The sequence below is a fragment of the Cebus imitator genome, unplaced genomic scaffold (genome assembly GCF_001604975.1).
Source record: "Cebus imitator isolate Cc_AM_T3 unplaced genomic scaffold, Cebus_imitator-1.0 Scaffold113, whole genome shotgun sequence".
NCBI lineage: Eukaryota > Metazoa > Chordata > Mammalia > Primates > Cebidae > Cebus > Cebus imitator.
Window position 1 is genome coordinate 7,506,093 of NW_016107428.1, and position 12,411 is coordinate 7,518,503.

The 12,411-nt window shown below is 40.6% G+C and overlaps 1 protein-coding gene across 6 annotated transcripts in view; it reads right to left on the reverse strand.

The window, feature by feature from the left end:
- The window catches only part of ANKRD44 (ankyrin repeat domain 44), a 334,866-nt gene that overhangs the window by 146,927 nt on the left and 175,528 nt on the right, over window positions 1-12,411 (reverse strand). For all 6 annotated transcript variants that reach the window (XM_017538761.2, XM_017538760.2, XM_037742095.1 and 3 more), the window contains exons 4-6: window positions 12,334-12,404; window positions 1,942-2,142; window positions 1,485-1,572 (exon numbers count right to left, since the gene is read on the reverse strand). In XM_017538761.2, the coding sequence (XP_017394250.1) occupies window positions 1,485-1,572; window positions 1,942-2,142; window positions 12,334-12,404 (360 nt within the window). The remainder of the gene's footprint in view (window positions 1-1,484; window positions 1,573-1,941; window positions 2,143-12,333; window positions 12,405-12,411) is intronic.

Consider the following 12,411-nt stretch of genomic DNA (forward strand, 5'->3'; position numbering starts at 1 on the left):
AATTCTGGTTTTTTAAACCCAAAGATTGATTCAGACCCATCTTTCAGACCCACATAATTTATTTCATCCCTGCTTCATCCTACTTTCTTTTCCCTACAATAAAGGTTAATTTTCAAAGTGATGATAAAAGGCATGTATGCTTGTTTAAAAGGATTCAGAGGCTGGGTGCCGTGGCTCATGCCTGTAATCCCAGCACTTTGGGAGACTGGGGTGGGTGGATCACAAGGTCAGGAGTTCAAGACCAGCTTGGCTAATATGGTGAAACCTCGTCTCTACTAAAAATACAAAATTAGCCGGGCATGGTGGCAGGTACCTGCAGTCCCAGCTACTCAGGAGGCTAAGGCAGGAGAATTGCTTGAACCCAGGAGGCGGAGGTTGCAGTGAGCTGAGATCACACCACTGCACTACACTCCAGCCTGGGTGACAGAGTGAGATTACGTCTCAAAAAAAAAAAAAAAAACAGATTCAGAAAGGCAAAAAGGTATAAAAACCAAAATCATCCACAATTATAAATCCCTAGAGACAATCAATTAAAATATTAGCATTTATTTTCCAGGTTTATCACTGAACAGATTTTTAAATGAAAATGAGGATACTATTTATACTGCTTTGTAATATGCTCTCACTTAACATATCACAGAATCTTTCTATGTTAATAAATACTCATGGACTCATCACTCTAGTTACTGCAAAGTGTCCCCTTGTGTGGATCTTCCAGAATTTACTAAAACAATCTCCTGTGGATGGGCATTCTGGTTGTTTACAACTTGGTGCTGATAGAATCCTGTCTACTTTTCTAATGGCAGGATGTTCTCCAATTAGAAATACAAAGGAAATATCTTAGTTCTTCATTTCCCACAAGTCTACACTTAGAATAAACTCTGTGAGATCTATCATTTGTCAGTGGGATTTACCAACAAAAGTGAAAAGGAAAAAACGTAGAAATGTGACCTCGGCCAAGCGGGCAGAAATGAGGACTGCAGCCTTCAGTTTTGTTGTCATTGGACTATCAGGATAATCCTCAGTGCCTCTGGTGCCCTCCTTCTATAAAATAGCCAGAGGTTTGTCTTTTCTTCCTTCCTTCTTGTTTCTCTCAAAAATATTTATAAATAAAAAGACGAATGGACTTTCTGTCCTTGCTTTCCTAGCCAGTCCTTTTTCTTTTTAAAACACCTTGTTTTACTGCCATGACAAGTTAAAATAAGCACAGTCTGTGCAGCTTTCAAATCCAGACTGAAGCACATTCAAAGAGGCTCAGGCCATGATTCATTCCTCCTCTTCTTTGTAGGATAAATAAATACCTGACAAAGCAACCGCCCAACTGGAGCACACCACGCATGCCAGTAAAATGAACCAAATCTTCATTCAATTGCAACCCAACCCTGAAAAAAAGTCAGACTGGAGAAAACCTACATTGTCAACGAGAGATCCATGGCTTTAGTTAAGCTTATCTGCGCTTTGCTTTCCATGCATGGAATCCTTACCCATATACGCCGCCCAGTGCAGAGCACGCCGGTCCTTCTTGTCAAACGCATTGATATTTGCCCCTTTGGCCAAGAGTAAATTGACCATCTGAAAGATAATCAACCATGAAATCAAGCACATATTCTATAATGGTGAGGCCTCTTCACTGCCTGCAGGTGATCTGAGCCAAATTAACATCAAATCTAAAGGCAGGTCAGAGATCTGGAGTTCCGACAAAGTATAAATATAATGTCAGAGCAGGACCTGTGTCATGTGTGTCAGAAGAAAAGACTGAAGTGACAGCCTGCTTCTTCAATTCATTGTGGCTCTAAAGTTAAGAATGATATACTTGCTGAAGGTTTGGTGTACAAATATTTTCATCATATTCTTTAAAATCTGAGCAAGAAGATCAGTTTCCATTTGTGGCTGAAAGTGTCTGGAGGGAGCATTCCAGTTCCGAATGATAAAAATACCCACCTCCACGTGGCCGTTCAAAGCTGCATGGTGCAAGGCTGTGCGCCCCCCTCGGTCGGAGACATTGACACTGCTCAGCAGGGGAATGATCACTTCTGCACATTTGACAGCCTTGTTGGCTGCTGCCACATGAAGAGGGGTCTGCCAGTTCTTGTCCCTTGCATTGACATCAGCTGAGTGCTTAATCAAAACCTGTACTGCTTCCTACAACAAAAGCAGAGTTTGCAGAGGTCACTGACAGATGTTCAACCAATACTTACTGGTGTAAGATGCTTCACCAAACCCTGGAACTATGGAGAGAAAGGCTCCCTGACCTTACAGGCTAGTTCCAGACAAGCCAGGTAATATTTGATAAATATCAAAAGAGTGGCACAGATTAAGACAGAATCAGTTTACCTTTCTTTGTCAAGCTAAGAGCCCTGGCACATCTCTAATCATTATTAGAAGGTTTATTACCTTCTATGTATATGATGTCCTTGTAACATAGAAGGCACTCTCAGGCCAAATGAGAGCACCCATGTGCAAGTGTGCATACCAGGGTAAAATATCTATAGACCAAAAAGACTCAGACATTCTTGAATCGGTTTACAAATCTTTGGTTCTCTCTGCCAACAACTTAACCCTCAGCCTCGTGTGAATAAGTGGTAAAGATGGGAAGTAACATCTCTGTTCCCATCTCAACTTAAAGCTGTGAGTTGTCTCCATCTTTTCCCAATGTTTTCCACATTATGATGGGTCACTTCTTTTGCCATTGTTGAGCTCCTTTACCTTCATTGAGTCTCCCACCTTTTTGCTTCTATTGGCCCAGTCAGCTCTCTAGCCTCTTGATCTATGACTTTCAACCCTGGCTTTGCAATGGAATCATCCATGCAGCTCTTAAAAAAACAGAAGCCACGCATGGGCAACATAACAAAACCTCATCTCTTCCAAACAAACAAACAAACAAACAAACACCAACAAACATATATAGGTGCAAAAGTAATTGTATTATTTTTAATGGCAAAAACCACAGTTACTTTTGCATCAACTGGGAGTGGTGTTGCAGGCTTCTAACTCCTAGCTACTCAGAAGGCTGAGGTGGGAGGATCACTTGAGCTCAGCAGTTCAACGTGATCACAACGAGCTGTGATCACAACACTGCACTTCAGCCTGGGCAACAGAGCAAGACCCTGTCTCAGAAAAAAAAAACAAAAACAGTAGTTTAAAATGATTATGGAATTAAATTTACAGACATATGTAATATTTGAAATGTAGAAGGCCTTAGGGTTCATCTGGGCTGATCCCTTCATTTCACAGGCAGCTTTATTTTACAGGCAAGATGTCGGAAGTCTAAGGTAATGGCCTGGCTGACTTATGGGATCATGCATTTTCTAACAGGCCATTTTCTACTGGGCTTACTTGGTAAACAGTACCAGTCAAGCATCCTGACATAAACAGATTCAAAAGTTAATTCTCCTTAGTTATTTACATTTGCAAATCCTAAAGTCTTAGTCTGCTACACTGGCTTAATACATGTAATAGAAATTTAATATCTTGGCAAAAACAAAGCTTTGATTAAAAACAGATAATTTCCTTTTTAAAAACTATATTTCTCTTTCAAAAGTTTTAAGCTTGGAAGCTCTTTAACTTGGTTTTACAATGGAGTAATTTGATAGCCATTTAGGGAATTAATAATTTTTTAAATTAAAGAAGACTACCTTCTCCTGTATCACATGTTGGCTAAAAATTAATATCCAGGAGCTTGCTCTAACAGAAATATACAAGGTAAAAAAGAAACTAATTTTGGGGTAGAGAAGCTGAATACTTCCTGAATCAAGAAAAGATTCTTTTTTTCTGTTTTTTTTTTTTTTTTTTCCATTGACTTTTAAGTTCTGGGGTACATGTGCAGATTGTGCAGGTTATATACATAAACATGTGCCATAGTGGTTTGCTGCACAGATTAACTAATCACCTAGGTATTAAGCCCAGCATCCATTAGCTATTATTCCTGGTGCTCTCCCTCCCCTCTCCCCACCAAAATGCCCCAGTGTGTGTTGTTTCTTCTCATGTGTCATGTGTCCCTGTGTTCTCATTGCTCAGCTCCCACTTGCAAGTGAAGAGGTGCAGTGTTTGGTTTTCTGATCCTGAGTTAGTTTGCTGAAAATAATGGCTTCCAGTCCCTGGAAAGGACATGATCTCATTCCTTTTAATGGCTGCATAGTATTCCATGGTGTACATGTACCACATTTTCTTTATTCAATCTATCGCTGATGGACATGTGGGCTGATTCTATGTCTTTGCCATTGTGAATAGTGTTGCAATGAACATAGACATGCATGTATCTTTACAATAGAATGATTTATAATTGGATTGCTGGGTCAAATGGTATTTCTACTTCGAGATCTTTGAGAAGTTGCCACACTGTCTTCCACAATGGTTGAACGAATTCATTCCTACCAACAGAGTAAAAGTGCTCCTTTTTCTCTGCAACCTCATCAGCACATCTTGTTTCTTGACTTTCTAGTAACTGCCATTCTGACTGGTGTGAGATGGTATCTCATTGTGGTTTCTCTAATGATCAGTGATGTTGAGCCTTTTTTCATGTTTGTTGGCTGCATGAATGTCTTCTTTTGAGAAGTATCTGTTCATGTACTTTGCCCCCTTTTTAATGGGCTTGTTTTTTTCTTCGTGAATTTAAGTTCCTGTAGACTCTGGATATTAGACATTTGTCAGATGGATAGATTGCAAAAATTGTCTCCCATTCTGTAGGTTGCTTGTTCACGATGATGATAGTTTATTATTTTGTGCAGAAGCTCTTTGGTTTAATTATATCCCATTTGTCAATTTTTGTTTTAGTTGCAATTGCTTTTGGTGTTTTTGTCATAAAATCTTTGCCCGTGCCTGTGTCCTAAATGGTATTGCCTAGATTTTATTCAGAGTTTTTATGGTTTTGAGTTTTACATTTAAGTCTTTAATCCATCAAGAAAAGATTCTTTAACAGTGCTTTTCGAACTATGTGTGGTAAAGAGCCGTTTTTAAAAAATTATTATTATTTCAAGTCCATCACTTTTGAGCCAATACTTTTGTACAATACAATAAAAAGCAATTAGTAGAATAAAATGAAAAAAGATACAAATTATAAATGTAATTATTTTATTATTAAAGTTAAGGGGCATGAAATTATCAAATTGCCCTAAAAGTTTCTGACCACCTAATCTTTTCACAACAGATAAGATAAAAGCTCACAGGACCAGCCCCAGTGCACAGGCACTCTGTGAATCATACTCCTTCAAAGCCTTTGTTTCTTTTCCTTTTTTTTTTTTTTTAATTTTTTTTATTTGAGACAGAGTCTCACTCTTTCACCCAGGCTAGAGTACAGTGGTGCCAACCCGGCTCACTGCAACTTCTGCCTCCCAGGTTCAAGCGATTCTCCTGCCTCAGCCTTCCAAGGAGCTGGAATTACAAGAATGCACCACCACACCCAGCTAATTTTTTTGTATTTTCAGAGAGACAAGGTTTCACCCATGTTGGTCAGGCTGGTCTTGAACTCCTGACCTCAAGGGTTCCGCCTGCCTTGGCCTCCCAAAGTGCTGGGATCACAGGTGTGCGCCACTGTGCCTGACCCTTTATTTCTTTCATAATGAGCAAACACCAGTGAGGATTCTGGTATTTCCCCTGAATGGAGGCATCAGCCCAGTTAACATTCTGTTTTAGGACTGTAGGCCTTTTTGGATGACACCCTGTATCGGGCCATCCTATATAAGATGCAAAAATACTAGAAAGGAGGAGCTGTCATGGGATGTCATATAGGAGGGAACTGGACATGGCATTTGCAAGTCAGTCAATCTCTACTTTTTACGGCTCCTTTTTTTTAAAACAAAAGGCCACTTTAACTTTGTAATACGAAATAGAAACATACACTGTGGCACACGGAAAAGATGAGGAGGCATGTATCTTAGAAACTATCATCCTTAATATTTGTTTCTTTATCTCAAATATGCATTGCCTTTCACTGGACATAAATTATTCATGGAAAAGTAACTGTTTATGACCACACATAGTCCCTGCAGGCATAAGCAGTGTCAAGTTTCATAAATTACAAGTTGCTTTAGATAAGGGTCTAAATGTTATACAACTTTTTGTACTCTCCACAAAGCCTGGCAGGTGCTTTGCACATAGTGTATATTCAATAAATTTGGGTAGAATAAATATATTGCTGTAATCATCAGCAAACTCTGTAAGTAATAATCTGTACGTGTTAACAGGACATTACTGTGGGCTGATGTCCCTGAGGCTGCACTCCAGTCCAGAAGGCTTTGCTGTATTACTGTAATCATTTGGTGCTTGTATGTCAATTGTAGTAATTTCATGTTCTGTAAGAATTGTATAAATTGATGTCCAACCAATTTGCTCAATTAGAGTGTTCTTCTAAAACTACCAAGCACCAAACAAAGCTCTCTCATTATTTTAATTATTAGTAGAGCACAATTATTCTAAGAACTAGGAGTGCAAAGGCAGTTCGCTGGAGACTTTGGGATATGAAAGAATTCTAAGCAAACTATTTAAGAAATGATGACTTTAACCATTAGGAAGGGGAGACACTAAAGTATTACCAGTGTTTAATCTCAGATCTCAAAGTGTGGCATGTAGATGACACGTATCAGAATCTTCTTTTGAACAGGCAAATTTCTGGTTCTAAACATAGGCTTCATTCAGAATCACTAGGGCTGAGGTTTTAGAACAGGTACTTCTTTTTTTTTTTTTTTGAGACAGAGTATCCCTCTGTCTCCAGGCTGGAGTACAGTAGCACGATCTCAGCTCACGACAACATCCGCCTCCTGGGTTCAAGCAATTCTCCTGCTTCAGCCTCCCAAGTAGCTAGGACTACAGGTGCACACCACCATGCCCAGCTAATTTTTGTATTTTTAGTAGAGATGTGGTTTCACCATGTTAGCCAGGATGGTTTCAATCTCTTGACCTTGTAATCCGCCCGCCTCAGCTTCCCAAAGTGCTAGGATTACAGGTGTGAGCCACCGCACCTGGCCAAACGGGTACTTTTAACAAGCACCCCAGATCATTTAAATGCACTAAAGCTGGGTACCACTTGTCTACATTCTAATAGATTATAAATAAAATAATTACTTTCTTCCTATTCCAGGCATGACCTATGTTCTATACATGAACAATTTTTTATAATCATGAAAATAATTTAAAGAAAGCAATAACATTCTACTCTTCTATATAATGTTTCCAATTCTCCTGTCTACTAGCATTCAGCCCACAATAATGATAATGTTTTTTAGAGGAAAAGGGAAAACATAAGTTTTTAAAATTTCAACCATAAAATAAAAGGCTTATCCTGCTCAGCTCTGGGAAAGATCTGTGTACCAGTTGGGTCTTCTGTCTGCACAAAAGCCAAAAATAGATGCGCCTTATTGGCTAGACCAGCCTCCATAAGGGTGCTGATGGGAGTTGAAGAAAGCAGTACAGAACGGCGGTTAAGCAGGCAGCTTCTCCAGTCACACTTTCCTTCACTTTCTGGCTGCGAAATCGACATCGTTGGCTCCCTACTAACTTTCTGAAATTACATTTCTTAAATTAGTATTGCTAACAGCATCCATCTCGAAGGGTGGATCAGAGGTTAAAAGAGAATGATACACACAAAGTCCTTAGCATACTGCCTAGCACACAGTAAGTGCTTAATGAATGCTCGTAACTACAACAAGTACGTGGACACAATGTCCTCACTCCTATACTCAAAAGACAAGATACAACAATTTTTAACTTTTCTAACCAAAAGACAGTCTCTAGGATGGGGAAGTGAAAAGTTCAGCAATTCTACTTTGAGGCTCCTCTCAACTGGTCATAGCAGAAAGGGCACCTGGAACGGGCCAGCCACGTCTGGACATAGGCCACAGCAGGCTGCATGCCTGGTGATCTCCCCAAGTACTGTCTACTAAAACTAAAAGCCACACTTTGTACACCCTTCGGGCCCCCTGCAGCACACTTAACAATGCCTTCCACCAACTGGGCTTCCATAAATGTGCGTTAGACTTTCTGGGTTTGTGTATATTTCATTCCTTTCCCCTACACTTGCTCTTTTCCAGAAAGAAAAGCAAGAATAAACCGAACACAGGAAAAAATATGAAATAGGCTTTACAAGAACACCTCAGAATATTCCCACTGGCAGCCCCAAATCTTGCTTATCTATGTTAGCTAGCAAGGTAAAAGATGTTTCCCTAATATTTGAGTAAGAACCTCTCTTCACTTCTTCACAGCCTAGGGAGTACGTAAGAAAAAAAGGAGGAAGAGTTCAGAGAAGCCTTTAGGGAGCCAATAAGGAGAGAGTGCTGCTTGGCTCCAAGCTGTTTCCAACCTGGGAATCCCAGATGTGCCAAACTTGGGGAGCAGGTCAAGGGTAGGAAAGAGTCATGGGATTGAATGTAGAAGGGAACACACAAGACAGCCTGGTCAGCATCAGATAAGTCTTCAAGATTTATCTCTAGAGTTCAGTTATATTTTGGAAGATTTTCAAGGGGTGTGATTATGTCTTGATCTACTTTCTTGTCTATGGTGGACATAATGTCAGGCATGGATTAATGTTTAATCAATATTATGGTCTGACGCTCTTATTGCTAAAACCTAGGAAATGAACTTAGCAATGCATATTATTTTTCCAGACACAGAAATCTGAACATAAATCTTGCCTGGATGAAAAGAAGGCTTCAAAATTTTGACTTACACTGATATCTGTGGTGTATGCAATTGTGAAACTAGCCCTGATTTTGCAGGTTTCAGTGGCTTAGTTGGCTTTTAGTGTACACATTCCCATAAACATGCTTCAATTCTGTTTACACTGCATGCATAAAAGATGATTACCATCAGTATTCTGGTATAGTATATACCAGTTCTATCTTACCAGTTGTACACAGAAAATTATTATAGCTTAAATTGAAAATCCAATCTTTAATGAATCACTCAAAAAACTCTTTTCTAACGAGGCAAGTTGCTAGAAATACAATGGCAAGCAATAGGCATGGCACACATTTCAAAGAGCTTACTGTCTAGAAGATCTTTTTAATTAAAATAGAATAACAATTTCTATGATAGTTTTGCATCGTGCCAAGTTAGCCGAATTGATCTACATTTCCCAGAATTCCTTTTTCTGTAGTACTCCCTTTAGGGTTTGCCACAAGAGCTATCTGATGAGTTTTGGAAGGCATAATTGAAACTGCAGCCTGACTGGTACGTTGTTGGGCACCAGGTAGTGTTGCAGCTTGCACACGACGTCACTAATAGGCTGGATCACCACACTGGCAAGGGGCAGTACCTAGCTTGATGCTCTTCAGATCCTGTGGCATCTTCTTTGATTTCTCCAATTCTTGGGCCAGGTGTATGAGCAGCAACTTCTGCAAGTCATCCATGTCCATGATGTTGGAGGCAGTGTTAAGCAGACCTCGGTTCCAGTTTGTCCTTGTTCTCCCCTATTTCATATGCAGCTTTTCCATAGTAGACTCTGCTGATCTACAGTGACTTCAGGGCCTCACAGAATCCAAGGTGATAGCCTTACATAGACCACAACAGCTTACACACGTGTGTAAGATCTAATTCCTATATTAAATATCTTACTCTGTATCTCTCACGGTGGTTCTGCTTCCCTGATTAAACCCCAAACCCTGAGCGATCAATTACCTATATTTTATAAGCACATAGGCTTTGAGGACAGACAGAACAGAGTTTATAAACTTTTCAGTGAAGAAATGGTTTTAAACACATGGCCATGTAATATCAGTGTTTACCAATCTGAGGAAGAGACGTGCCAGCTGTCAGCTGAAACCATACATCTTGGCAAGTGCGAACAGTTAAATTCCAAAATACCAGTCCAAACCTTCTCTTTTCTTCCCCTCAAATCTACTTTCTTTTCCCCAAGTATTAGCTATGAGAGGCATAAAATAATGGCAATAGGACCAAATTCCAAAGAAGGAAATCTGAATTTAGGACTTCCACAGCACAGCAACATACCTGGAGTTAAGATGTCTTCTCCACCGTCAGCTCTAACAGTGGTTACAGAGACTCCAATTTTTATAAGAAACTGTTCAACTTGCTGTGACAGATATTAATATGAAGACATTCTCTTTCATGAGCTCATATATGAACCAATTATTTACAATTCAGGGTTTGTTTGCATTTAATTCCTACCTGGCAAGGGATTCTTTTTTCCTCCCTGCAAACCTACAGAGGGAGTTGATTACTCACAGAAGCAACAAATGCCTTTCTCAGAGAGGAAGGTTAGTCCATCATTAGGCTGACTGGATCCAAACACACTTAAGACACTTACAGAATACAGACCGGTTGTTGATGGAAGATGGATGTTTTGAGGATTGAAGTATTTGCAGCTAGTTGAGCTAACAAATGTAGAGATCACTTGGGAAAGGTCACAGAGTACTGAACTCATCTTTTTTCTGTCTTTCTTTTTCCACTAGACTACACACTTCCTAAGGGCAGAGGCCATGAGTCTTAGTTTTCTTTGCGGCTCCATCAGCTACAAAGAAAAGGTACCTGGCATATAGGAAATGCATACTAAGTTATTTTCCCAACTAAAAAGACCCAGTTCTTGTTAAAGAGGAAACAAATCCATACATATTTTTAAAGAGACCCTTAAATTTACTAAAGACCAAGTGGTCTTAAAAGGCCAGGAAATACTCCTCTATGAAGGAGTTAGTCTCATGAAGCTGGTCAGACCTGCTCAGTCAGCTTACTGCACTCATTTTCCCAGACAAAACAGAAATAATATATGGAACCAGGAGAAGATTCCAAATTCTCCAGGATCTGGGCCAGGCCATTTAGGATTATTTACCTCTCTCATTCCACGTGGGAATTTTGGAAAGAGAACATAACTAACCCCTTTTTAAAACTACTAAAATCACAAAGTGCAGCAACAAAAACTATAACTACTGAGCTGTCATCTACAAGTATATTTTGAAATTTCCAGATAGTTGCCAAAGAGGAAAAGCTGACACCAATAATAGCCAAAGACACCTACAACTTCTGTACATTCATTCTCAGCAAGACCTTTTGTTCCTAGGTGTACCTGGAGAACACCACCTTCTCCAGTAGCAGAGGAGAAGCTTCACTTAGTAAACTCAGCTATGGAGCCCAGTCATCCAGCACCAAGTGCATACAAGGTTAGAACCTCTTGTATCCCTATGGTGGGCATCTCCTCTGACCAGGCTTCAAGACTGACATTCAACAGGGTTCCCTGCTGCCCTGCCTTCACATTGGTCTTCTCATTCTTTATGCTTCCCCTGAGCAACTGATACGTTTACTACAGTTTGATGATCATCCCTCCCTGTCCCTGAGTGGTACACTTGTATAAATAATAATAGATAACCTATTAGTCATCTTCACTCGAATTTCCAGCATTCAACAACAAATGATTTCTTGAATGCCTAGAATGTACTGGGCTTGGGATATATCCAGGAACAAAGCACAGACCCCTGCCCTCATGGAGCTCCCACTCCAAGGACATGCTTGCTGAACTCAGCATTCTCAAACAGAACCCTCCAGCCTCCTGGCCACTGTTCCACTGCTCTGTGCCTCTTCTGTTAACAGCATCACCATTCACCTACCAGCTTCCTTGCCACCTCATCCCTCCTAGGTACCAAATCCTACCAGGGTTACCTCTGACAAGCTCTCAAATCATGGACTCAACTGTATGCTCTCAACCCAGCTGCTTCAAGCCTCTTTTGGTCTCTTATTGGCCCTTCTCCCCAAGGTCCCTCCCCCTCAGCCTATTTACATGCTGCCACCACAGAGGTTCTCTGAAACAGATATCTGAGTATATCACTCTCCTCCTGTGACCATTCTCCATTGCTCAAAGGATTCCAAGACCTCTGCCATCTGGCCCAGCCTCCACTATCAGACTTATCTTCCACTACAGGCTGAGTTCCAGTTATACCTCACTGAGGACCCCAGATTCACTCACTTCCCTGCCTCAGCCCTCCCTCCTTCTCCTAGCCTGTTAAGTCCTTACTCAACCTTTAAGGACCAGCTCAACTGACATCTCTTCTTGGAAGATTTCCTCTATTCAAGCAGGCAGTTAGTTGCTTCCTCCTGCAAGTCAATGATGACATTGTACTGATCTGCTTTCTGCCTTGCCTCCTCCCCAGGCTGAGAACTCAATGAACTCCAGGATCATGCTGTGCATGTTGAACTACCCCAGACACTCCCCAGCTCCACTCAGCACCATGTCTGGCATGCAGGAGTTGCTCAAATAAACAGCTGTTCATTTTGGGTAATCCTCTCACATTAGAGGTAAAAGCCTTTTGCTTACCAGTAAGGATTCTCAGTTCACTAGCAAGAATTTTCCTTTTTCTAGGCACAGTAGGTATTAGATTAAATGTGGTAATCACTCACTTCACTTCTGGAAGCAACAGCCCGGTGCAGTGGGGTCAGCCACATGTTGTCCTTGGCATTTACACGAGCTCCTGGAAT